This window comes from Panthera pardus, unplaced genomic scaffold (genome assembly GCF_024362965.1).
Source record: "Panthera pardus isolate Hobbes unplaced genomic scaffold, ASM2436296v1 HiC_scaffold_8, whole genome shotgun sequence".
Classification (NCBI taxonomy): Eukaryota; Metazoa; Chordata; class Mammalia; order Carnivora; family Felidae; genus Panthera; species Panthera pardus.
In genome coordinates, this window is record NW_026527013.1 from 118,173,152 (window position 1) to 118,197,880 (window position 24,729).

General features: G+C 38.5%; 1 protein-coding gene and 1 long non-coding RNA gene across 3 annotated transcripts in view; one reads left to right on the top strand and one right to left on the bottom strand.

The window, feature by feature from the left end:
* The window catches only part of SKAP2 (src kinase associated phosphoprotein 2), a 179,957-nt gene extending 165,916 nt beyond the window's left edge, over window positions 1-14,041 (bottom strand). For both annotated transcript variants that reach the window (XM_019443658.2, XM_019443657.2), the window contains exons 1-3: window positions 13,746-14,041; window positions 4,461-4,566; window positions 3,839-3,864 (exon numbers count right to left, since the gene is read on the bottom strand). In XM_019443658.2, the coding sequence (XP_019299203.2) occupies window positions 3,839-3,864; window positions 4,461-4,566; window positions 13,746-13,809 (196 nt within the window). In that variant the 5' untranslated portion in view covers window positions 13,810-14,041. The remainder of the gene's footprint in view (window positions 1-3,838; window positions 3,865-4,460; window positions 4,567-13,745) is intronic.
* Window positions 14,042-21,772: 7,731 nt separating this feature from the next.
* Window positions 21,773-23,449, top strand: LOC109263866 (uncharacterized). The gene is made up of 3 exons (XR_002078431.2): window positions 21,773-22,647; window positions 22,775-22,858; window positions 23,332-23,449. It is a non-coding gene; the product is annotated as an uncharacterized LOC109263866 (long non-coding RNA).
* The last annotated feature ends 1,280 nt before the right edge of the window (window positions 23,450-24,729 follow it).

The following is a 24,729-nucleotide window of genomic DNA, read 5'->3' on the forward strand; positions in this document are numbered from 1 at the left end:
TCTCTTTCTGCCCCTCCATTGTCACTCTCTCTCAAAATATATAAACTTTTATTTAAAAAAAAAAAAAAGAAAATGCTGTCTTATACTCCAGTCAATAACAGCCTTTACTCAATTAGTAATATATTTTCATTACAGAAATAATTACTTCAGGTCACATTTAAGAGATTTAAGACCATGTTATATGACAGGAATATTCTAAAATGATTGTAATTCTATTCTAAAATAATTCTAAAAGTAGCACAATTTTAGCGCACAAAGCCTAAATTCAGGCATACACTCTATACTATCAGGCTATATTGCAACTAAGAATAGGAAACTAGGGATAGTTAGTCCATCATGTATGATATTTGAAGGCTATAAGAAGGAGCTCTCTACTCTAGATAGAGTAGGCAAAATTTCAAATACTAGGGAACAGGCAAAGCAAGATGGGTTCTGGTTGCTTACATTCAAATCTTTCTTACATATAAGTAAAATACATGAATTTAGAAAATCAACTGATAATTTACTCTCAAGTCACAATTTATCAGACCTCCTGAAAAGAGAATCTAAGGACACCTGGCTGGCTCAGTCGGTTAGGCTTCCGACTCTTGATTTCAGCTCAGGTCATGATCTCACGGTTTCATGAGTTCAAGCCTGGGATTCTGCCTCTCTCCCTCTCTCTCTCTGCCCCTCCCCCATTTGCACTGTCTCTTTCAAAATAAATAAGTTTAAAAAAAAGAGAGAGAGTCTACACTTGAGTAGTTAAATATATAAGGAGATAAAATAAGGAACCCTTAATAAATTAAAGAAATAAAAACAGAAGTCTTTAGACAACAGCTTGCTTCGAAAATGAATATAAACAGCAAATAGAAAATTAATGAACAAGCTTCAATATCTAGGAGCCACTATAATAAAATAAGTTTCTACAAGTACAAATTATTCTCCCCCCCACAAAAAAAAAGGAAATACTTCTTTTTAAATCCTCTAAGATCTCTGCAGCTCAGTGTTTGAACAGTTATATCAATTCAACTAGCTCAAGGATTGAAAAACACTGAACTGTAAATTCTGCACTGTGAAATCTCAGGATGAGGGGGTAGCACCTACAGCACCTACCACCTAAGGAGGGGGGAGGGAGGGAGGAAGGGTGACAAACATCTGTGTATACTAGACAAGCTAATAATTCACTAATTCGCTTAATAGAAATGAATAACTCTGAATTAATTCATTTTATTTAAGAACTGTTCACCTGGTCCCTTTTGCTTCCATTAATGATATTAAAATGGTACTTAACTGCCATTTTGAAAAGATAAAATAGCTGAAATCAATAGGAATATAACAGTGAAAAGGAGGAAAACAGCCTCTGTTTACTTCATTGTGACCCCATATTGACCTGAGAGAGAGAGAGAGAGAGAGAGAGAGAGAGAGACAGCAGGAAAACAGCCAAAAGGAATTCTGCCCAGGTCTCCTTGGATGAAGATAGCCCAAAACCCCAAATGGAAATGTAAAAGCAAAAAGAAAAGTGGGGGCGCCTGGGTGGCTCAGTCAGTTAAGTGTCCAACTTCAGCTTAGGTCATGATCTCGCAGTTCGGTTCGTGAGTTCGAGCCCTGCATCAGGCTCTGTGCTGACAGCTCAGAGCTGGGAGCCTGCTTCGGATTCTGTGTCTCCCTCTCTCTCTGCCCCTCCCCCGCTCATGCTCTTCCTGTCTCTCACAAAAATAAATAAACATTTTTTAAAAATTTTTTAAAAAAGTAGCAATATCGAAATACACTTAGATGAATTTATATAGAGATCTGATAATTAATAACTTCCTATTTTAAGAAAATGTATCTTGAATACTTTGCAACTATTAAGTACTAACTTTGCTACTCCTAACTACAGGAATAGTTTTTAGAACAAAGCTGAATATACTTTGAAGGTATAACGGCATAAAATTACTCAGCATCTCGTATTTCTCCAAGGTATACACCTAATTTATCCACAGGCTTACTTTTAAGCAGGCACTCCTGGTGATTAGTTAACTCAATATAGGAATATTAAACTATAAATGACTTAGAGAAAAATGGTTATGGGGAATCTCTGAATTCTGTGTTATTTGAACTCTTATTCTAGGCTCATTTTTCACTTTCTATCAAATACTGTACAAATTTCCATTCTCTTTAGAAACAAAGACTATATCTCAGTAATATCTATACATCTGAACAAGCTCCTACCCTATTATTGAATCATATAGTTACACAATGACTTCATTATCATGCTTTCTTAGCTTAAAATTTGTAAATATACAAATAATTAAGTCACAATGAGAGTTTAATAAATAATCACCAGAACAAAATATGTCTAACAGAATCTGAAATCTAGTATTCCTCTATAAACACTGCCCTGTATAAAAGTTATAATAAGAATGTATAAATTCATTATTTCTATATTCAACTAAGCAAAATGCAGTATGATTAAGCCCACAGTTGAAGACTGGTTGTAGAGTACAAAGAAGTACGTATTTGTGGGGAAGAGGATTTTCCTGCTCTTTTCTTTATCTAATAATGTTAAAGATTTCTGGGGCAACTGGGTGGCTCAGTTGGTTAAGCATCCGACTTTGACTTAGGCCATGATCTCCTGGTTTGTGAGTTCAAGCCCCACACCGGGATCTGTGCTGACAGCTCAGAGCCTGGAGCCTGCTTCGGATTCTGTCTCCCTCTCTCTCTGTCCCTCCCCCACTTGTGCACATGCTCTCTCTCTCTCTCTCTCTCTCAAAAATAAATAAACATTAAAAAAAATGTTTAATAGTGTTAAAGATTTCCATATGAAAAAAAAAATCTCACTCCCTCCAATCACAATGATCTTGACGATTTAATGTGAAAAGAAACTACGGTTTCCTTTTAACTATTTGGGTTTAGGGTTGTCTGGTTAATTCTTGGTTTACTGAAACCGTCATTACTCTCAGTTGGCAGAGGTATGAATTACTCTGTGGTGTCTGCTAACCCTCGTTAGAAGATGCCATACTGTTTTCCTCCCAGACCCAGATCCTAACTTCACATAGGTTAGCTGACCTCATGTTGTGACCCTCATACCAGCATCCCCAGGCTTCAGGTCATGACCTATGAATTAGCATCCTGGAAGTAAGGGCCATACCCAGTTTCCCTTACAGAAGTGAAGACGTGAAAGTAACTTCCTATGCCTTTCTTGTTTTGGTTTGCAACATGCTAAACAACCAACCCTCAAAATCTAAAGGAAGACAATCAGGTTACCCGCACTCTCAAGTATTTCAAACCAATCAAACTGAACTCCCTTCTTTGAACATTTCCATACCATACACGTATTCACATCAAAAGAATCACAATGATAATAAAAAAAAAAATCATTTGAAAAAATTTTGTCCATGTTTCCAGACATAAATTGATACTGTCTTTAAGGCAATTGTCCTGTAAAAACATTATTACCTCGGAACAGCCGGCCCCAGGCCCTCCTGAGCCCACTGCTACTATAAAATCATCTCTGCTGTGGCAAATGGTGTTGGCGTGGTATTTCACCTGTGCTTTACCAAATCATTCCATGCGTAACTGCAAGTATATCCTTTTCTTAACACATTTCGGCCACAACGTGCTTTAAGAAACATTAACACCTAAGGATAGCAAATACATAAGATGTCTGCACCAGATTGTGCAGAGTAGATCCTGGATATGCTTTTTAATTTTTTTCTCAGCAGGGGGAGCTCGCACTCTCATCTTGAAAGTCTAGGTATACAATATGGAAATTTAAATTTTGATCCCAACTATCAAATGTCAGTATGTGTTAGATTACCCTACCGAACCTCTCCATAAGAAAAAAAAAATGTCAAGTCTGACAAACTTGAAAATTTACCTTTGTCTTGAAATTCCTGAAGATAGCTGGAAAAGAAAGCAAGAACATTATATTTTAAAATGAGGGTTGACAAACCAAAACAAGGTCTGTTTGTTGGCAATAATTCAAATCTATTTTAAAATCTGCATTATAAACACACATTTAGAGAAAAAGTACTTCCCATCCTGAAATGACAATTCCAAAAGGCTTATGGGTTTATAATAAAAGTATTTTTAGAGACTGAAGTTAGAGTAGTAAAATCAGAATCTTTAAAATGCACCACATACATTTACTCATTTCCATATCTAGAGGTATTTATATTAAAATTCTCAACCTACCTTTGTCCTAGCACATAAACCCAATACACCCTCAAAAAATCAAATGAACAGTTGGATTTTGGTAGCATGCTTAGAAAAAATATATAATCAAGAACATCCACAAAAAAAAAAAAAAGGATAATATGATAAGCATGTCGGTTTTTAAAAACTATTATAGAGGACATATATTTTGTCTTTAAAGTATTTAACACCAACTAAACCGGACATTAAAAAAGTTAATTCTGTGATAATTCTTTATTAAAATGTTAACTACAAAGTTGCTTCTAAGTAAGAAATAAGTAACAAATGGCAAGGAAGTGACTTACATAGACTTCACATCTTTTATCTTCTTAATAAGGGATTCTCTCTTTTCCTTTGCTTTCTTGGATAAATTTTCCCCTCTCAGTGTGTCTGCTACAAATGTTTCAACATCTAAACCATGAAATATAAGAAACAGGATACAAATTATTGGAAAGAATCATTTTTTGTGAAGACAAATAGGACAATGATTGTTTCTACCCATAAGTGTTAATATCTGTACAATTTGTTACAGTTATTTATCAATCCAAAGCATAACAGTTGAAATATGTTTCAAATACTAAGTTGGACAAATCTGTTCACCACTTAGCTAATAAAATTTGTATGCTCTACTTATGCTTAGCACAGCAAATGCTATTTGGATGTTTGGCATCATTAAACCGGGGAGAAGCGCACAAGTTTTAATAAACTACGGTGCCCCATAAAACAAATTCTCTCATATAAAAGCAAGCACAGAGCTTTTATGCATGTGTTACTATCATTTTATAATATTTGGGAAGTTCCTATGTGAACAGGTCATTCACAACATAATATCGATATAAACTAATGTCTCTGGCAAGGGCCTGTTTTTCCCAGTGTAATCCATTTTGAGGTATGTGCAATATTTAATGTTTTAAAGGAAAAACTAAATCCCTTTTTCTAACCAAGATTCCCAGATCAAACCCCCTCCTTCCTACCTGCTCCACCCATTCTGACCAGCCACCTTCAAAAATTGAAAGAAAAAAAAAAAACCCAAAACCTCTGTTGTGTGGTTTTGTGTGTTCTTGCTTCTTGCCTTGGTATTACCACCTGGAAATATTTTTTTAAATAAAGTTAAGAAGTGGCAAAAATACATTTGTCCACTATTTAGAAATATAGTAACCTAGAAATAAGATTTTCACAGATTCATATAACATTTCCACAGAGCCTCCTTTTTTTTTAAATTTAGTAAACTTGTAAATTACTCTGCTTTCTAGTTCTCACTAGTACAAGATTCCAACTAATCCTTACTGGTTTGATTTTATAATAGCCCCATTCTTATTGTTCATGAAACATTATGCAACTTTAATTTTTATTCAGGAGTTCAAATCTTTGAGATATCTAATATAAAGGACCATGAAAAATTTTTAAAGTAGGTATGACTGTAAACCATCCATATTTCATATTGAAAAGACGTGTGTATATTTTACTTTCTTTTTATTTATTTAACTACTTTGTCTCCTAACTCACACTGACAAAAAGATAGGATAAAAGCATATGATAATAGTATATATAATTAATTCAAAGCAGTATAACAGTCTTTCAACTGTACTTATAATTAACAATTTAAAACCTAGTAGTTGAGATAGAATGTTATAATCGATTTTAAATTCTTGATTACAAAAGTATCTTGATCCAATAAGCAAGTTGATTAAACTGTTATCCCATATATTCATAATAAATGTATAGAGGTAATTTTTCACTAAATCAGTATGACAAGTGAAAGAATTAAAATTTAATCCTGGAATAATTTTTTTAAATAGCTTTCTGGTTTGACGTCCATTAATGACTAATGTTACAAGTAAGTATCAAGATGAAATGAAAGCAAAATGTCACAGCTTCTCTTTACAAAATATGGAGCGGTCCATATTTTGAAGGGGACATAGAGGCATAATCCACAACCAGTGCAAATTAGACTCAGATTTCTAAAGTGAGTTCAAAATAATGAAACTTATTTAAAAAAAAAATCACTCTCTCCTAAACTCTTTAATTTTTGTACACAGAGAAACAAGCAACCTTTGGACATTCACACATCAGGTGAAATGGAAAAGATCACTGGCTTCTCTGAGGTGGTTAGAATGAATCTAGTAACAAAGTGGAATAAGGGAAGGAGCAGCATGTCTGCTGCTGATTCTTTCTTCCAACCGGACTCAATACTTGGGAGAAGCTCTTGCACAATGATTGGTGAATTGTCTGCTTAATGTGACTCTCACTCAGTGTTTGTCTTTAATTCCCTCACCCACAAGTATTTAATTGCCTATTTTACATTTTCATTATACAATCCAAATTTAAACAAACAGGATCTATTTTAAATCTCTGGAAGCAATAACAGAAGGAATTACAGCCCAAGAGTTATTTCTGTAAGAGGTCATTTCAGTTCTATAAAAACTCGGAAAACATAAAAAGCTGCAATGCTCTATTTAGGGTTTCCTAACACTCCCCCCAAATATTTTTAAAATACTGACCCATGCTATTTTATGAGGAAATGCTTGCTGAAAGAATGTGTGATTCTAGGAAGAATCCGTGTTGTTTGTTGAGGGGGAGGAGATTCGGAGATCGGGCACGGGGAAAAAGATCTGTATTTTTACAGGTTTGATGTATTTATTCTTAAATTAATCCCAGAAGGGGGGTTAAGGCAACTAAAAAGATTTAATAAACACCGATTTCTTAAAATAAATTATTTTCCAAGGAGACGTGAAAAGTGTAAGAACTGTTTTTGCTGTTTTCGGGGGGGGGGGTCTTCCCCTCTTTTTTTTTTTTTTTTTTTTTTTTTAACAAATGAGTTAGGAACTTGAAAGTGGAATTGATTCCTGAAATCTTAGTTTGTTGGTGCCCACAGATTCAGTCGGTTTTGAAGTTTTTGAACTCCGGGCTATTTCTTAAAATCCACACTGTGCCCATTTATTTTCGAACTGAACCAAAGCAGCCTCTCCCGAGCCCCGGACACCCTCTGGGTGCGCGGGTGACCTTCCACCGGGTCCCTGCGTGAAGCAGGCGCCCCGTTCGTCCAGCGCAAAGACAGGGCGAGCGCTGCAAAGTGACTCGGGCTTTCGTGGGAGACGTTTCGGCTCCGCGGTCCTCAAACACTCTCCACTCCCTCCGACTGTTAAACCCCAGGGTCCGCGTCACGGGCGCTGTGAGCAGGGAGCACTGGGTTTGGGGTAGCGCCCTCGCCAGACAAACGCGACTGGATCTGCGGCTTTGTAGCCCAGAGCCAGGGTAATATTTCAAAAGCGGCCAATAAAAGTCCTGGACAAATCAAGCGCTCCTCCGGCTGGTCGGAAAAGAGATTTGAAGCTTTTGATTGTGCCCTGAGTAGCCCTGCAAACGATAAACTGGCAAGCGTGTTAGCCCTCTCCTACCTTCCTTTAGGGGTCGTGTAGATTTCACTGACTCCAGACTGCCTGTAATTCGGGGAACAGCCGTAATTCGATTGCAGGAAAAGGTCAGCCCGCCTCCTCGCTAGCCTCTCGGCCTGGCGAGTTAGAATTCCTCTTCCTCAGAGGGAGGGGTCTCCATTCACGCAGTCACCAAAGCGTGGGGACCCGCCCGGCTCGCGTGGAGAATGCGCAGCTCCCAGGAGCCCCGATGCAGCAGGTTTAACCCCCACTCCCGCTCCCGCCCCGCCCGCGGCCACACAGACCTCAGGTCAGCGCGCTGGTACTTAACCCCAGAATTAGCTCCATCTCCATCAGCCTCTGCCCCGGAGCCATCACCAAGGAAAGAGTTATCCCAGGGACTGTAAATGTGGTAGTGATTTTTGTTCCTGTTACCCCTTAACACTGTCAAGAATAAACCTTATCTCCCGGTACAACTGTAAAGATCTGGGGGAGAGGGCCCTGAGATCAGACTTACAACTGCTCTGTAGATAACTATTAACGTCTGAAAACAAAATGAAAAGATGACATCATGTCTTGGCTCAGCAATCTTCAAGCAGTTGAAGTTAAAAATCTCTCAAAAGCCATAGGAACCCCTAACAGGCAAACAGTAGCGTACCCCAAATCATCGAATGGTACTCCAATTACCCTTTTTTGTCTGTACATATGGACCCCCAGAAAAACTGCCTACCGCTCATGTCTTCCCTTAGAGCCCAAGTGGCTAGGACAGGTATCTAACACATCACACACACACACACACACACACACACACACACACACACACACCCTCTGTGCTGGCCTGAATTGTATGGGACTGAGTCCACTACCATTTGCTCAGCCCCAGATCAATAACATAAGTGTAAAACCAATTACACCTCACTCCCAAATGGCTTTACTACTTAATTGCACATCTTTCTCTACTTTATGAATTGGGCCAGGTTTCACTATGAATTCACGAAGGTACTATTACTAAACTTAACATGGTAAGAGTCCCAGCCAAACTTTAGGCTGACATCGGAACAAAATAAATAAATGAAATAAAATAAAATGAAATAAAATAAAATAAAATAAAATAAAATAAAATAAGCTTTTTTTCTCAGCTAAAGGGAGGTGTATGGTCTGACCAAACACCTACTGGTAAAAACATAAAAATCAATCAAACGGGGCACATGTAGATCAATGGAGCCAATGCCCAAAGTTGGAAAATGGCTAATTGAAAAGTTATTGATTCCTCAATCAATGTCTTTCTCCTGATTACCTAGCACTTTTACAGGTTACGGTTATATTGTGAATTTTCCAAACATGGAAGAAGAAATGTGAACAAGCACAAGGAGTTCTCATAGTACAATAAGTAAAACATTCCTAAGTCTTAGAATCCAATCATCTGACAAAATTTTCAAAATTGGCTTTGGAGGCTAAATGATTTATTCTGATAGAAAACTGGGCTGTTGAAGAATACAGATGAACATCTTTCACCTCTAAAAGATGACTCTTGATAAATAACACCTTATAATAATCAAAATCTTTTTACCACTCATTTTCAAAGAAGCCACAGTGAATAACAGATTAGTCTGAGATTTACACTAGATTCACTGTTAGGTAGCATCTATTGTAATGTGTTCAGTATGTGATTGAAAAAGAAATGTAAACTCAGTGGAATGAAAAAGACAGACTTGGCTTTAATTGAAAAAGACAAACTAAGTGAATAATGAGTATATAAAAACTAGCCTATGCCACTTTTATCACCCATATATGACACTTAATCTTAAATTTATGAGAGACAACTGAACTGTGTTTCAAATCACCAGAGGGTTTTCCAATGCTGTTGTTTCTATCTTCCTTCTAGTAATATTTTAATGCTGGTAATGTAGAGATAAACTCATTTGGAAATTTTTTATAGACTTCTCATTTTTCAATATATTTAGATTCCTTTTTTTTTTTTTATTAAAGAAAGCCAGTGATAACTTGGGTTGAATAACTATAAAAACCATACATACTATCAAGAGCTTTATTTAGTAATCTGAGATAAAAATACTTTCAATGGAAACCGATGTCGGAAAACAAGTCAGCCAAAGATCCCCTCCTAAAAAAAGGTAGAATATTATATGCTTAATAGAGGCAAATAATTTTTTTTAGTATCACATCTTAATTCATCTACATTATTTGACCCATACAAGAAATTTAAAATTTTTGATCCCTTGACTTACAAACACATATTCCTGTTTCTAGAAGAGAAAACCTTAGAGGTGTCATAGTCTGATTTCACTTTGAGATCAAATGTCTTCATATCAGCTCTATGCTCATTAGCTATTACCGCCAAAATAGGGCAGGCTTATTCTTGCTCTGTAGGAAAATCAAGGTGCTAAAGAAGTAGGTGACTATTGGTGACTCAGTAGGTGGCACTCTTCCCTTTACATACTCAGCCAATGCCCCAGAAGGAAATTATGGGACACTAGACGTACCATAAATAATTCTCATAGGAAAAATAAACCCAAAATGTTGACCAAATTATAAACAGAACTTAGGAAAGGTGGAAATCAAACCATACTATTCTCAGCATTGAAAAAATTCTCCCTCTATTTCAACTGAACTGCATTCTGTATAGATTTTAATGTGTGAAGGTTAAAAAAAAAAAAAAAAAAAAAAAGAGTTCTGGAAATCCCCAGTAGGGGAAAATGCAATATTTCTAACCAAGCCTGCTGTGTGAAAAAATTTCACACAGATATTGCAGAAACGATACGGCCACTTTGTTTATTGTTGGTTTGTTTTGGTTTTGATTTTTCAGAGTCCTGACAACCACTATGTTTTTCTTTTAAAGTTGGTGTCATTTTCTAATTTAATAAAAAGGAACTTATATCCTCTTACAGGCTTCCTTTTTAAACATGTTGTCCTAAAACAAATGTATGAGAATGAATGGGAATATCTGATTGCAAACCACTAAGGCTCCAGTATTCAAAGGGTGATTAAACAAATGAAGGGGGTTGGGGGCCAGTGTTTCTAGTTCCTCTCACTTTCCTGCCTGCCTGGAGGAAAAACTCACATAAATCAAGATTATTCTTGCTGTTAGCCCTAGTCAAAATATTTGGATGTAGGAAAAGATTAAATGCACAAGATTTGGAATTATCCATTGCTTCCAATTATCCAGGCGAAACCTCTCCTTCCAATGTTGCGAAAAAAAACATTAAAGGTTGCCTGTAGTGCCTATGGCAGGTAGAAATTGACTTTTAACAAAAAATCTGTAAACTTTTTCTCTATTCATGTAACAGAAGAATAATACAACACTTTTATAAGGAGCATAGGCTTTCAAGATTTAATATACTGATTCCACAGAAATATAAATCGCTGACAGTCAAAACTATACAGCCACTTTTCCAAGAGTATCATTAAATGTGAGTTAAGAATGATAGCATCTATGGGTTTTTGCATCTCGATAGAACGTTTTAGAGGGAAAGAAATGAGAGGAGAGGGGAACAAATATCGAAGCCTAAAACTGCTACAATCAGAAAGAAAAATAGAGAGAAAATAATATAAATTGGTAAGAATACCTTTGAGCACCTATAGCGCAATCAAGCAGTTGAAATGTCAAACATTTGATACAGAGGACATATAACGCTTTGGAAAATAGGCACACGAAACACAAAGGGAACTGTCCAAAGCAATGTTATTTTGATAGGCATTATCTTTTGACTTGATATCCTTTTCTTCTGTAGGCAAGGGATTTCAAGTGCCTGAAAAGTCTAGTTCCTTGTCTTCTCTGGCTTGGAATTCTAGCACAGCACCATGAATTCATTGTTAGAGAGCTCAACTGTTAACTACAACCACGGCTACCAAAATCTCCTTCTTGGTTCCAAAGAAAGTACTAGGTAATCCAGCAATCTCTAAAATGTAAGCCAATGCTCTCCCTGTAGAGTTTTAGTAATTTTTAAATCTAGCCATGTACTATTACCCAACACACTTGAATTATGCAAATAATCATGTACAATCCCAACAGAAGTTTTTGGATGGAAACTGTGAAAAGGCTGCAGAGAACGTTTATTCCCGAAACCTTTCCTACCCCCAAAAGATTTTAATTACAGTCAAACATAAAATGTTAAGCAACTTTATTTGAATGATGAGTTAAAAAAGAAAACTGAAAAACACTGGTTCACTTGCTTCATTTCTTTAAAAAGTATAGATAGACAATAGATGTTTTCTCATATCCATACCTCTTAAAAATGTCCTCTGAAAATAAAGTATAAGCCAAATTTACAATCTCCAAAATGTTAGTATTTTAATATCTGTTTTTAATACTTCATGTGTTTTAATATGTGGCTTGTTTTCATTTTTTCACATGAAAACAAGCATTTTTTCACAAGCATTTTGTCATGTGAAAAAATGAAAACAACAGTAAGATGACTTTTAAAACACTCATTTCAGACATTATGCAGGCATATTAACTGACTAAAGAGAAATAAAGGAAGTTAGCATTCAGAGATAATTTAAATATTATGTAATTCTAAGCTTTCAACTAAATTACAAAAATAAGAGCCACACGAAATATGTGTAATTATGGGGATCAGAGAATAATGAGTCTCATAACCTATAAATCATACTATGTGCAAATGTTTGATTATGGACACAAACAACAAACTGCTTACTGTTGGGAGCTCTCAAGCTTTAAAGGGGTGCACCCAGAGGTCTGCACTTTAGTTCTTAAATTCAAAAAGTTCACACCTAGAAAATCCTGAAAGTGGTGCCATCTACTTTTGGAATAATGATAAACACTTCTCTGGTCTGGTTATTAAAATAGTATTCTAAACATACAATTCCAGCAGTGTAACAATGAAAATGTTATTAACTCTTGTAAAATAAGAGAAGTACTCGTGTGAAACTCTCATATAATGGAATAAAAGCTGCCTTAAATCAGTCTTTACAGTTCTTTATATCTCCCTTAGTGGTACCCATTAATGACAATAAGCAATTCTTAGAGTAAAATACTATACCACCACAAATGCATTTATCACCCTGTAATCATGTTCAAACCCAAGTCTCCATTCACACACTACTGGTTTTATTCTCTTGATCATATTCATGATGCTAACCAGTAAAACAGCGTATTAGGAGATTTGGTCTCACACTGCTATAATAGCAACTTACTATTTAAAATGCCACATGTCAGATATTAAGGGTTAAAATAAGCACCTTGTAATATACATCCAAAAGAAACTCTTTTAATCCAGTTATCCATGAGCAATATTGAAAGATAAATACTTAGGAGATGACTCAAGTAAAACAATCCAAATTCAGTTTCTAGAATTCTGATGTACGCAGGACAAAGTGAATGATAGGAATTCCAAGAGCATCAGGATAGGTAAGATTTGTGCTACCCTAAAAAGATGTATTTTCTGCCTTGTGCAGAAATACACATCTCCATATCTAGTATAGTGAGGCACTATAGCAGTGGATTCGTCACAGCCTTGAAGAACCGCATCCTGAACTCCTAACGTAAGTTCCTATAAATGGTCATTTAAGACTTAAAAGGGGAAGATGAGGATGCAAAGATGTACTTTCATCGTGTGACACAGGAAGTTGGACCTTAATACATACTTCCTTTTTTGTTTTAATATGTTACTCAGGCTGAAAACAAGTGGCTATTTGAGAATCAAACCCTCTTTCAAAGTCTTAAATATGAGCACAATGAATGTTTAAGAAAAATGGGAGTTTTGGAAATGACAAAACCTTGCGTCCCACAACCCCTAACACCTGTAGCTCAGACATCTTTTTGCATTTTTACACCCTTCTCCTCCATTGGTCAGGCCACCAAAGAACTACTTCTTTGACTTCTGATCCCTTCCCAGTTCTCACACACGCATTATTATTCCCTCTCCCTCCCTCGCCTCTCTTTCTCACACACGCACACGACGTCCTCACAATGCATACAGAAATGTCCTGATCCAATTAGTGTAGCTCATCAAAAAGGGCTCCCCCAACATCCTCGGACCAAATTTCAACACACGCCCACTCCCTTCCTCAAACCCCTCTTTCCCCATTCCCAGTCCCGCTCCCACCGGCCAGGACACATGGGAAGCGCGGGGAGGGAGGGCATAGACTCTGAATGCTTCTGTCCCCACCGGCTCGCCGTCCCCTGGCCCCCGCCCCCGCCCCGGCAGCGTTACCCGCCCCCTTCCCGCTCTTTACCTGCCAACAGGTTCCTAATTTCCTCAGGGAGGGGGTAGGGAGAGGAGGTGCTGGGGTTGGGCATGTTAGGGAGCGCGAGGCGTGCGGAGGGGAAAGACCTGTGCTGAAAAGGGAATCGACGGGCTGGAGTTGCGGCTGCGACCTAGACTCGGGCTAGCGGTCCCGCTAAGGGCAGCGGGGCTACGAGTCCGGACACTGCCGGGCCGGGGTTCACAACAAGGAAGTCACTAAAGCCCCAGCCAGCAGCTGCCGGACTCTTGGCCCAGCCCCTCCCGGCAGATCGGGGCGGGGCGATGGGCTGGGAGGAGAACCAAAGGGCCTGAGGGGCCGAACTGCGCATGTGTATCCTTCGGTTTTCCTAGCCTCGGAAAAGCGCTTCAGAACAGGCCACGCCCACCTCTACGTAAGGGAGCGGGAGGAGCCGCTGGTGGGAAGGGAGCGAACCCCCGCTGCATCAGCTGATCCGGAGCCTGAAGCGCCTTGCAGCCATTTTGGTTACTGGTACCCCCACAACTGCTGACCGTTTCTCCAGGATCCCGAAAATTAAGGTGTCCATAGTACCTCTAAGTTTTCCGATTAAGGGACCTCTGGCCAACGGTAAGCCCGGCCGAGGTTTAACACCTCGCGTAGTAACCGGCAGGAATTTTCAGCCTCCCTAAACTATTATGGCTTTCTTTGTCCGATTGAATGAGGTAACCAAGACCCATCTTCCGCCAGTGTTCCCTGAGAGGTCAGTCTGGAACTGCTCCAGAGAGCAATCCGATTGGCTCTTAAAATTACTTTTCTGCCTGATTCTTATTGTTGGGGCGACTTCCCCCGGTACAAATGAAGAGTGAGGAGTTCTAGTCACTGGCCTTTTGAGTTAAAAAATATATATAGCTAAATAGACATCGATACTACTGTCCCATCTGTAAACATCAAAAAGAAAATTGCTAGTGATTAGAATGGAATTATAAAATGTGTTCAATCCAACCTGATCGTTTAGTCAACAAAATGCTTATTGCATGTCTTCTATCTGTAAATCGTAACAATTTTCTCTAAAGCCCCAAAGACACGTTCTGGTGTCTTTAAAGTAAGTGTGTGTGTGTGTGTGTGTATTCTGTATACGGTGTATATTCTCTATATATGTATATACCAAATATGTGTGTGTGTTTATATATGCCTAATGCCCCCCCCACACACACACATACTTCATATGAGAACTGCCCTGGCAAAACTCTTTCCTTCATGCTACTATTGTATTGTAAACACTGTATTGTGGTTCCAATCACAGTGTAAATTGTTTATTCCTCTACCCTCCAACCCTCACTAAATCAATAGTCCTCAAATTTCAGTTTGCATTACAATGACAGAACTATTAACAATACAGAGTCTCAAGGTCCACTCCCAGAGATTCTAATTCTGTCTACTTAGGGTGGGACCTGATTATTTGCATTTTAAATGAGCCCCAGGTAGTTCTGATTCTAGACATCCTGAGATTTGTTGGGGCTTTTTGTTGTTGTTGTTTTTAATTTAAATTTCAGTTAGCATACAGTGCAATATTGGTTTTAGGAGAATTCAGTGATTCATCACTTACATACAACACCCAGTGCTCATCACAGTAAGTGTCCTCCTTAATACCCATCACCTGTCTAGCCCATCTCCTACCCACCTCCCTCCATAAACCTTTAGTTTGTTCTCTCTTTTAAGAGTCTCTGGTGGTTTTGTTTCCCTCTCTTCTTTTCCTCCCTTCCCATATGTTCATCTGTTTTGTTTCTTAAATCTCACATCTGAGTGAAATCATATCGTATTTGTCTTTCCCTGATTGTCTTCTTTCGCTTAGCATAATACATTCTAGGTCCATCCACATGGTTGCATATGGCAAGATATCATTCTTTTTGATGGCTGAGTAATATTCCATGGTGTGTGTGTGTACCACATCTTCTTTATCCATTCATCAGTCAATGGACATTTAGGTTCTTTCCGTAGTTTGGCTATTGTTGACAATGCTGCAATAAACATTGGGGTGTGTTTACCCTTTCAATCTGTATTTTTTTTATCCTTTGGGTAAATACCTACTAGTATAATTGCTGGATCATAGAGTAGTTCTATTTTTAGTTTTTTGAGGAACCTCCATACTGTTCTCCAGAGTGGCTGCACCAGTTTGCATTCCCACCAACAGTGCAAGAGGGTTGTCCTCTCCCCGCATTCTTGCCAACACCTGTTGTTTCTTGTATTGTTAATTTTAGCATTCTGACAGGTGTGAGGTGGTACCTCATCGTGGTTTTGATTTGTATTTCCCTGATGATGAGTGTTGAGCATCTTTTGATGTGTCTGTCAGCCATCTAGATATCTTCTTTGGAAAAGTGTTATTCGTGTCTTCTGCCCATTTCTTACCTGGGTTATTTGTGTTTTGGGTGTTGAGTTTGATAAGTTCTTTGTAGATTTTGGATATTAACCCCTTATCAGATATGTCACTTGCAAATATCTTCTCCCATTCTGTAGGCTGCCTTTTAGTTTTGTTGATTGTTTCCTTCACTATGCAGGAGGTTTTTCTTGATAAAGTCCCCCTAGTTCATGTTTGCTTTGTTTCCCTTGCCTCTGGTGATAGTAAGAAATTGCTCTGGCCGAGGTCAAAGAGGTTGTTGCCTGTGTTCTTCTCTAGTATTTTGATGGCTTCCTTTTTCAACATTTAGATCTTTCACCCATTTTGAATTTATTTTTGTGTATGGTATAAGAAAGTGGTCCACGGGTAGCTGGGTGGCTCAGTCAGTTGAGCATCTCACTTCGGCTCAGGTCATGATCTCATGGTTTGTGGGTCTGAGACTCGCATTGGGCTCTGTGCTAACGGTGTGGAGACTGCTTGGGATTCTCTCTCTCCCCCTCTCTGTCTGCCCCTCCCCAACTTGAATTTTCTCTCTCTCTCAAAATAAATAAACTTTAAAAAATGGTCCAGTTTCATTCTTCTGCATTTTGCCGTCCAGTTTTCCCAATATCATTTGTTGAGGACGCTCGTTTTTTTCCCATTGTATGTTCTTTCCTGCTTTGTAGACATCCTGGGATTTGATGTTGAGAATCACTTTTATCACTTTCCAGCTCCTAGATGGCACAAAATTTGTCATAACATATCTTTCATCCCCACTTGGAACCTTAAATCTGACAGAGTAATGGCTCTGTTAATATTTCATACAAAAAAAAGTCTAGACAGTAATAGTAAAAAATTAACTATGACATTTTTGTACAGTTCTGTAAGAGGTACAACAAACACTAATTGGAAAAGGAAAATTAGAACATGTTGAAGTCCTCTCAAAACAAAGCAAAAAACAGGGGTGCCTGGCTGGGTCAGTCAAAAGAGCGTGTGACTTTTGAGCTCAGGGTCATGAGTTTAAGCCCCACGTTGGGTGTGGAGATTATCTAAACAAATAAGTAAACTTTAAAAAACAAAAACAGGACAAGAACTTTATAATGGAAGTAAAATACACAAATAATAATAATAATAAAACACACCCAAAACAAACCGACTCCCTAAAATGGAATCTGAAATTCCTACTCAGATTTAGTAATGTGATGAATTATAGAAAGAGTACTGAGGGGCGCCTGGGTGGCTCAGTCAGTTGAGCATCCAACTCTTGATTTCCACTCAGGTCATGATCTCACAGTTTCATGGGTTCAAACCCTGCATCAGGCTCTGCGCTGGCAGTGTGGAGCCTGCTTGGGATTCTCTCTCCCTCTCTCTGCCCTTCCCCCACTTGTACTCTCTCAAAATAAATGAACATAAATAAATAAAATGTAATTTATTTAAAAAAAAAGAATATTGAAAATTAGAATTCTTTTTGGTGGAGGTAAAAGTAAATAGTCTTTTTACAACACAGGCCCTCCAGCTTCAAAGAATTGAGAATTATTACTCTTAAACTACAAAATTATCTTCCTTCCTAAAGAAGAAAGAAACTATTTCTTGGGCATTTTATATTAGTGAGGATTCTTACCTCCCTTTACAGTTATCACATATAATTCTTTGTCTTGTCACATTTTTTATTAAACCAGGCCTCCAAATGTTCCTATCCTTTGTTTCCTTCTGATAGAACTGACCACATTTTTTCTTTATTCTTGTGTCTCATTTATTTATTCACACTCCACTCATCCCACAAAGGAATTGAAGTGATTTACTCTTGTATCAAATAGACAGTTTTCTGGAGTGGATCAAATGGACAGTGTCTACACTGCTCATTATGACAAGTCATTCTTGTTAGTGACAGGAAACTATTAAGATTGCCTTAAAATATATAGCATCTAGTAGTCCAAATAAAAAAGGCAATAACAGAAAATGGACTTTTTGTGTGAAACACATTTCCCCTACTTAGGAAACCATTCTCAGACACAGGTTTGTGATGGATTCAGTTGGGCAATGCTTTGTATACTCTATCATTTTTACTGTTTATTGTTAAACTTACTGAAATTGATTATAAGACAGAAGAGAAATAAATAGAGGCCAGAAGAAATATTATTTCTCTTGTTTCCAAATGTTTCCTTAACAAAAACTAGGAAGGAAATCAAATCATACTTTACATTCTTTAAACTAGTCCCATTAGGTAAAAAAAAAAAAAACAAAAGAGTAATAAATGAAATTTAAAATCTCAACCTGTTAGAGCAGTAACAGCTTCCCTACCATTCCACAAAGAAGACACTAGAAAATCTTATATTTGTCTTCTCAAACTGGAATCCTCCAGTTCAATGAAGAGTATATATGGATATATATATACTATATATATATATATACATGTACATATACATATATACTATACATATACATATACATATATATATACTATATATATACATATACATATATATACACATATATATGTGTACTATACACATATATATGTGTATATATATATCCCTGTAACTAAAGCTGACCCCTTTCCTGATGTTTTTCAAATTTAGCTGAATAAATATTTGCCAATAGGCCTAGGATTAAAAGAATCTAAAGGAGCACTGAAGAAAAACAATGAGCTAAAACACAATTTACCTTTTTTTTCTCTACCCCTCTCCTCTTTCTTTAGTTTGGCATTCATAGGCATGTGGGGAAAAAAATTATATTTTATACTTAGGCATTCTATAGTTCCTTGTTGCTGCATAACAAAACTTGGCTTTAAACACTTAGTATCTCGAGTAGTGTCTGTCGGTCAGGAATCCATGAACATTTTAGCTGGGTGGCCCTGGTTGCAGTCATCTGAAGACTCGACCATAGCTAGAGGATCAGCTTTCAAGGAAGTTCACCCACGGGACTGTTGGCTGGAGTCCTCCAATTCCTCTCTGGCTGTTGGCAAGAGGCCTTAGTTCCTCACTCCATAGACTTCTCCCCGGGCTGCTTAAATGTCCTCTTGACATGGCAACGGGCTTCCCCCAGAGCAAGTGATCCAAGAGATAGCACAGCTAAGACAGAAGCCGCAGTGTCTTTATCACTTAATCTCAGAAGTGGCATCACTTTGCTGCTGCTATATCGTATGGGTGACACAGACCAAACCTGCTATAGAGAGGGAAGGGACTATACGAGGCTGTGAATACCAGGAGGGGAGAATCACTGGGCCTGTATTGAGAGCTAGCTACCACAGTCAGCCCTCTTCCCCCCACCCAGTCATTCACATTTCTCTCCCATGCGAAATATACCCATTCCTTCCCAAAGCCACCTATAAAGTCTCATCCTATTACAACAGCAGCTCAAAATCCAGCATCTCATTATCTAAATCAAGTCAGGGTATGGATGCTGCTGCTTAAACACAGCTTCTTGAGTACAGTTTTCTCAATTTAAAGACCTATGAAGTAAAAAGACAAGTTACCTGCTCTCCATATAACACGCAATGGTGAGACAGACAATGAGATGGTTATCTACAAAGAGATAACCATTGTAGACGTTCCTATTCAGAAGGGGTAGGGACAATAAGAAGTATACAGTGATTACTGGTTCGTAGCAATTCTAAAATCCAACGAATGTTCTTTGATTAAAAGCAATTCTATTCCCACCTGGGATAACATCTCTATGGGTCTTGGTTCTATCTTCTGAGTCATCCTTCTTCGCCCATGAAAGGTAACCCATGTTTTCAGTTGCATAGTTTGCTCAACCAGCTTTCTGCCAATGGTCTTTGGGAAGTCAAAAGACCCCTTTTCATTTTGTACTCTCACTGTCTCCATCTCTGTCAGGGTTCAAGCAGAGAAGTGAAACTACCAGAATGGAGATAGAGATATATGAAGAGATATATGAAGATATATGAAGATATAAGAAGAGATATATGAAGAAATCTGTCACAGAGGTTTGACCCTACAAAATTTGGGAATGTGGTTAAACTGTCTCTGTAAGGCTGTTACTTTTGGATCCGTGGCTGGAGCTTGAAGTCCACAAGGCAGGGAGTCACGAAGGGAAGATAGAGGAGACTCACGACAAGCTGGAATGCAGAAGCACAAGCCATGGTCACGGGGACCGCCTGAAACAAAAGCTACCTTCTGCTGCCCCTGACCCTGACATCCTGCAGAAGCCGGAGTCCTTTGTTCCAGAATTAAAAACACATTTGACTCAAGAGTCAAAACTGAAAGGAGGATCCGGCAGAAGACCGAGCAACTTGCCCTCTCTGGCTTTCTGGCCTGGCTGCTGCCACATGCCACGGAGGTGAACCAGAAGATAAGCAACAATATATGTGAGCTACAAAGTGACTACTGTATCACTCCTGTAAATCTCACACAAGAATCTCTTTTGTGACCCACCCCAGCCAGAAACACATCAAAGGGAATTCCAGGAAAAGTAGGTTGACAGATTGCAAAGCCACCAAGCACACACTTGTACTATTATAAGAATGGAAAGGTGCCTGGCTGGCTCAGTCAGTGGAGCGTGCAACTCTTGATCCCAGGGTCATGAGTTCGAGCCCCACACAGGGTGTAGAGATTACCTAAAAATATATATATATATGTATATATATATATATAAGGTGGACTAGACAAAAGAAGCAATTGAAATCTTGATTTTTTTAAGTTCATTTATTTTGAGAGAGATAGAGAGAGAGCAGAGAAGAGGGAGAGGCAAAGGGGGAGAGAGAGAATCTCAAGCAGGCTCCGTGCTGTCAGTGTGAAAATGAAGAGTCAGACGCTTAACTGACTGAGCCACCCAGGCTCCCCGAAATCTTGAATTTATTTTGTGGCCTAATACCTATTTAAAACTTTTTAAACCTGTGTCTTTCAAGTCATCTAGTATGGGCTTTTTAAAGAATTTTCAGAAGTGGGGGCAGGGAACCTGGGTGGCTCAGTCATTTGGGTGTCCCAACTCCTGATTTCAGCTCAGGTCATGATCTCAGGGTTGTGGGATGGAGTCCTGCATTGGGATCCACACTGAGCATGGAGCCTGCTTAGGATTCTCTCTCTCTCTCTCTCTCTCTCTCTCTCTCTCTCTCTCTCTTCCTCTGCCCCTCTCCCTTGCTCACTCTCTCTCTCTCTCTCAAATCAAAAATAAGAGAATTTTCAGAAGTGAAGGTTTGTTGTCATTTTCTAAATTCTTATCCCTCTCTTCATTTGAATCATCTAGGGCTGCTGGGGATGAGTTTATCGTTGTGTGGTGCCAGCCAGAAAAACACTATTTTCTCACTGGAATTCATATGAGGTCATTTACCCTTAAAAGATATGACACATCAGGGCGCCTGGGTGGCCCGTTCGGTTAAGCGTCCGACTTCGGCTCAGGTCATGATCTCACGGTCCGTGGGTTCGAGCCCCGCATCGGGCTCTGTGCTGACAGCTCAGAGCCTGGAGCCTGTTTCAGATTCTGTGTCTCCTTCTCTCTGTGACCCTCCCCCGTTCATGCTCTGTCTCTCTCTGTCTCAAAAATAAATAAAAGTTAAAAAAAAAAAAAAAAAAAAAAGATATGACACAGAACCCACCAGAGCCAACAGGTTCTGACAGATGCAGCTCACTAACTTGCCTTTTCAGTTTTTAGGTCATGATTATTGTTAATCCTATTAATGTAATTTATTGACAAGATAAGGAAACACATTCATTCTCTTTCGCTCTCCATCTCATTTGCATATACACAAACATGTGCTTAGGCACTTTGCTGCCCTAGCCAATTATGTTAAAAGAATAATAAGCAACTTAATATAGACCGGATTTGAGCTCTTAACAAGGTGCTGCTATATGCCTTTAGGATTCTACCAATCAGGAATAAGGTGAGAGAATGTCCGTCCCATTCCAGACTTGTCAGTCAGGGGCTACCCAGCTCTCTCCCCAGGTAACAGCCCTCTTCGCCCTTTAACTGATGTTAATTTCCCCTATCCAGACTCTCAATGCTTTGGAGACATCACCATTGTAAGGTCAGTCCTGATGGTAACCTGGCTCTGACCTTATATCCTGGTTCTAGTAACTAAGTTTCTCCAGCCTGGGTTCTGAAACCAAGTCTTTTACCTTGCCTACTTTCAGAAAAAGGGACATATTTGTTTGGATTACTTTTAGCCCTCTTGGACTATGGCTGTCTTATTCTTACAGTCTTCATTTATCTCTGGTAGATTCTGGGTAGATCTCCAGAGAAGGGATGGACCCATGTCCCTGTGTTGCCTTTTACTAATCAGGCTAGGTTAGTATGTGCACTAACAACATACCAAGAAAATGCTCATTCTTTATATTATATAAAATTGAATGCAGACCTCCCTCCTTTCCATGTAAACTGTTTTACTCCTCCATGGTTTGGTGAAGTCACCTTGAACTGTGAATAGCTACGTCAAAAGACAAGAACTTTTGATTCTCTCCCGTAATTATTTTCTTCAAAATCTTTATTTTCTACCTTAGAGTTCCAAATTGAGTGACCTTGAAGATTCCATTTTATTCTTGGCTCAGAAGAGACAGAGATTATCCTGGAGCTTAATATAAGAGATAATGTGCAAGGACACTGGTATAGTTTAAGCCTTTCCAGGGGTGGCTGACTCAGTTGGTAAAGCATGTGACTCTTGACCTCAGGGTTGTTAGAGCCCCATGTTGGGTGTTCACATTACTTAAAAATATATTCAATATAAATTAAGCCTTTCCAGTCCACCCCATTCCCAAGGATGATCCCAACCTGCACTCCCTGAAGTTCTACCTATCAGAGACAAGAGAGTGGATGGGTAACTGTCTCCCTGTACACCTCAATCTAGACTGGTTTGAGCAGTCAGGTCATCTTATACCTGGATTAAGCACCCTGTGGCTTGGATGAAAGATAACTGAAAACAGTGTTTTGGAATTTCAAACATCCTGAGAGAGGCACCGGGGTGGCTCAATCATTAAGCATCCAACTCTTGACTTTGGCTCAGGTCATGATTTCACGGTTTGTGAGCCCCACGTTGGGTTCTGTGCTGACAGTGCAGGGCCTGCTTGGGATTCTCTCCCTCTCTCTGCCCCTCCCCCACTTGTGCACGCACGTTCTCTCTCTCTCAAAATAGATAAGCATTTATATATTTTAAAAACCATATAAAAAAAAAAATCCTAAGAGAAGGCAGGCTGCATAGACCTTCCAAGGAATGGTTTCAAGACTAGCTGTGTAAACCAAGCAAGGCGTTCATGGGTATATTTTATGCTGTGTGCCCTGCTCTTTCTTTAGGATAGCTCTGGTCCCCACAACATCCTTAACGACATTTGATGAGAAGACAGTCTTCTAGAAGAAAGGAACTGAAGAGCATGCATGACTGCTTTATTAATTAAACTTTGGAAGACTCACATTTGGGCTCTGAGTCTTTTTTTTTTTAATGTTTATTTTTGAAAGAGACAGAGAGTGAGTGGGAGAGGGGCAGAGAGAGAGGGAGATGCAGAATCCGAAGCAGGCTCCAGGCTCCAAGCTGTAGCACAGAGCCCGGTGCAGGACTTGAACTCACGAACCGTGAGATCATCACCTGAGCAAAAGTCATAGGTTTAATGACTGAGCCACCAGGCATCCCTGGGCTCTGAGTCTTAATTGGCTCAATATGAACTATTTATTAAATTTTAATTATTTTTGTTACAGGAATTTTATTTTTGTTTTGTTATTGTAGCTATTTTTTTAAAAAAACACAAATTTAGATGAAACCTAATTTTCTAATACACTTCTAGAGTCATTTTATAGCTAAGTTAGCAGAGATTTTAGAACATTAAATAATTAGAAATGGACCTAGGTTTCTTTCTATATGCAAAGACAACACAGTAAATTGTGATCAGAGTCCTTCCTCTTATTATAGTACATCTATTCTCACTAGGCAATTTTAAAATACCAAGCTGTCTTTAGCAACAGTAATTCAGTGGGTTTGTGCCTAATATATTCATGAAGGGCTTTGATGGATTTGATAACCATAAGCAGCTGTTAACATTAAATTGCCATTTAATTTTTTTCAGTGACTTTCAAAGTTGTCAATATTAAACAGTAGTGTTTTACAAATGACTAAGACCAATAAGAATAAAATTAAATAAAATGTAAAAGGCTCAAATGCTCCCTTTTTTCTGTAATATCCCACTACGAAGCAAACAGAAAGGAAAAAATTTTTTTACAGGACCATAAGTCCTGCTTTGTATATTTGACTATAATTTCCATTGTATATTACTATACCCAGTAATTCTCCCATCTCTTCCCCACCCCACCCCACCCCCATTTAATTTTTGTCCTTTGTTCATGTAGCTCAGCTTTGGTTGAAAAAAAAAATGAATTGGAAAAACTACTGGGCAGGTCCACTTAAGTATGAACCTTAACTACAGTGGCAAAAAAATTAAGCACATTTGTCCTTATCCTCCCACAAGTAGGTGAGGTATGTGCTTTTTTATTGTTATTATTTCTTTTTATTTTTCCAGCTTTATTGAGATACAACTGACATATATAACGTTGTGTAGGTCTAAGGTGTACAATGTTATGATTTGATATATGTATATAATACACAATGTTTACCATAATAAGATGATTGCCACGTTGAGGCATGTGCTTCTTAATGATCTAGGTGCCCCCCAAAAAAGCAATGGACCACAATATTCTCTTAGA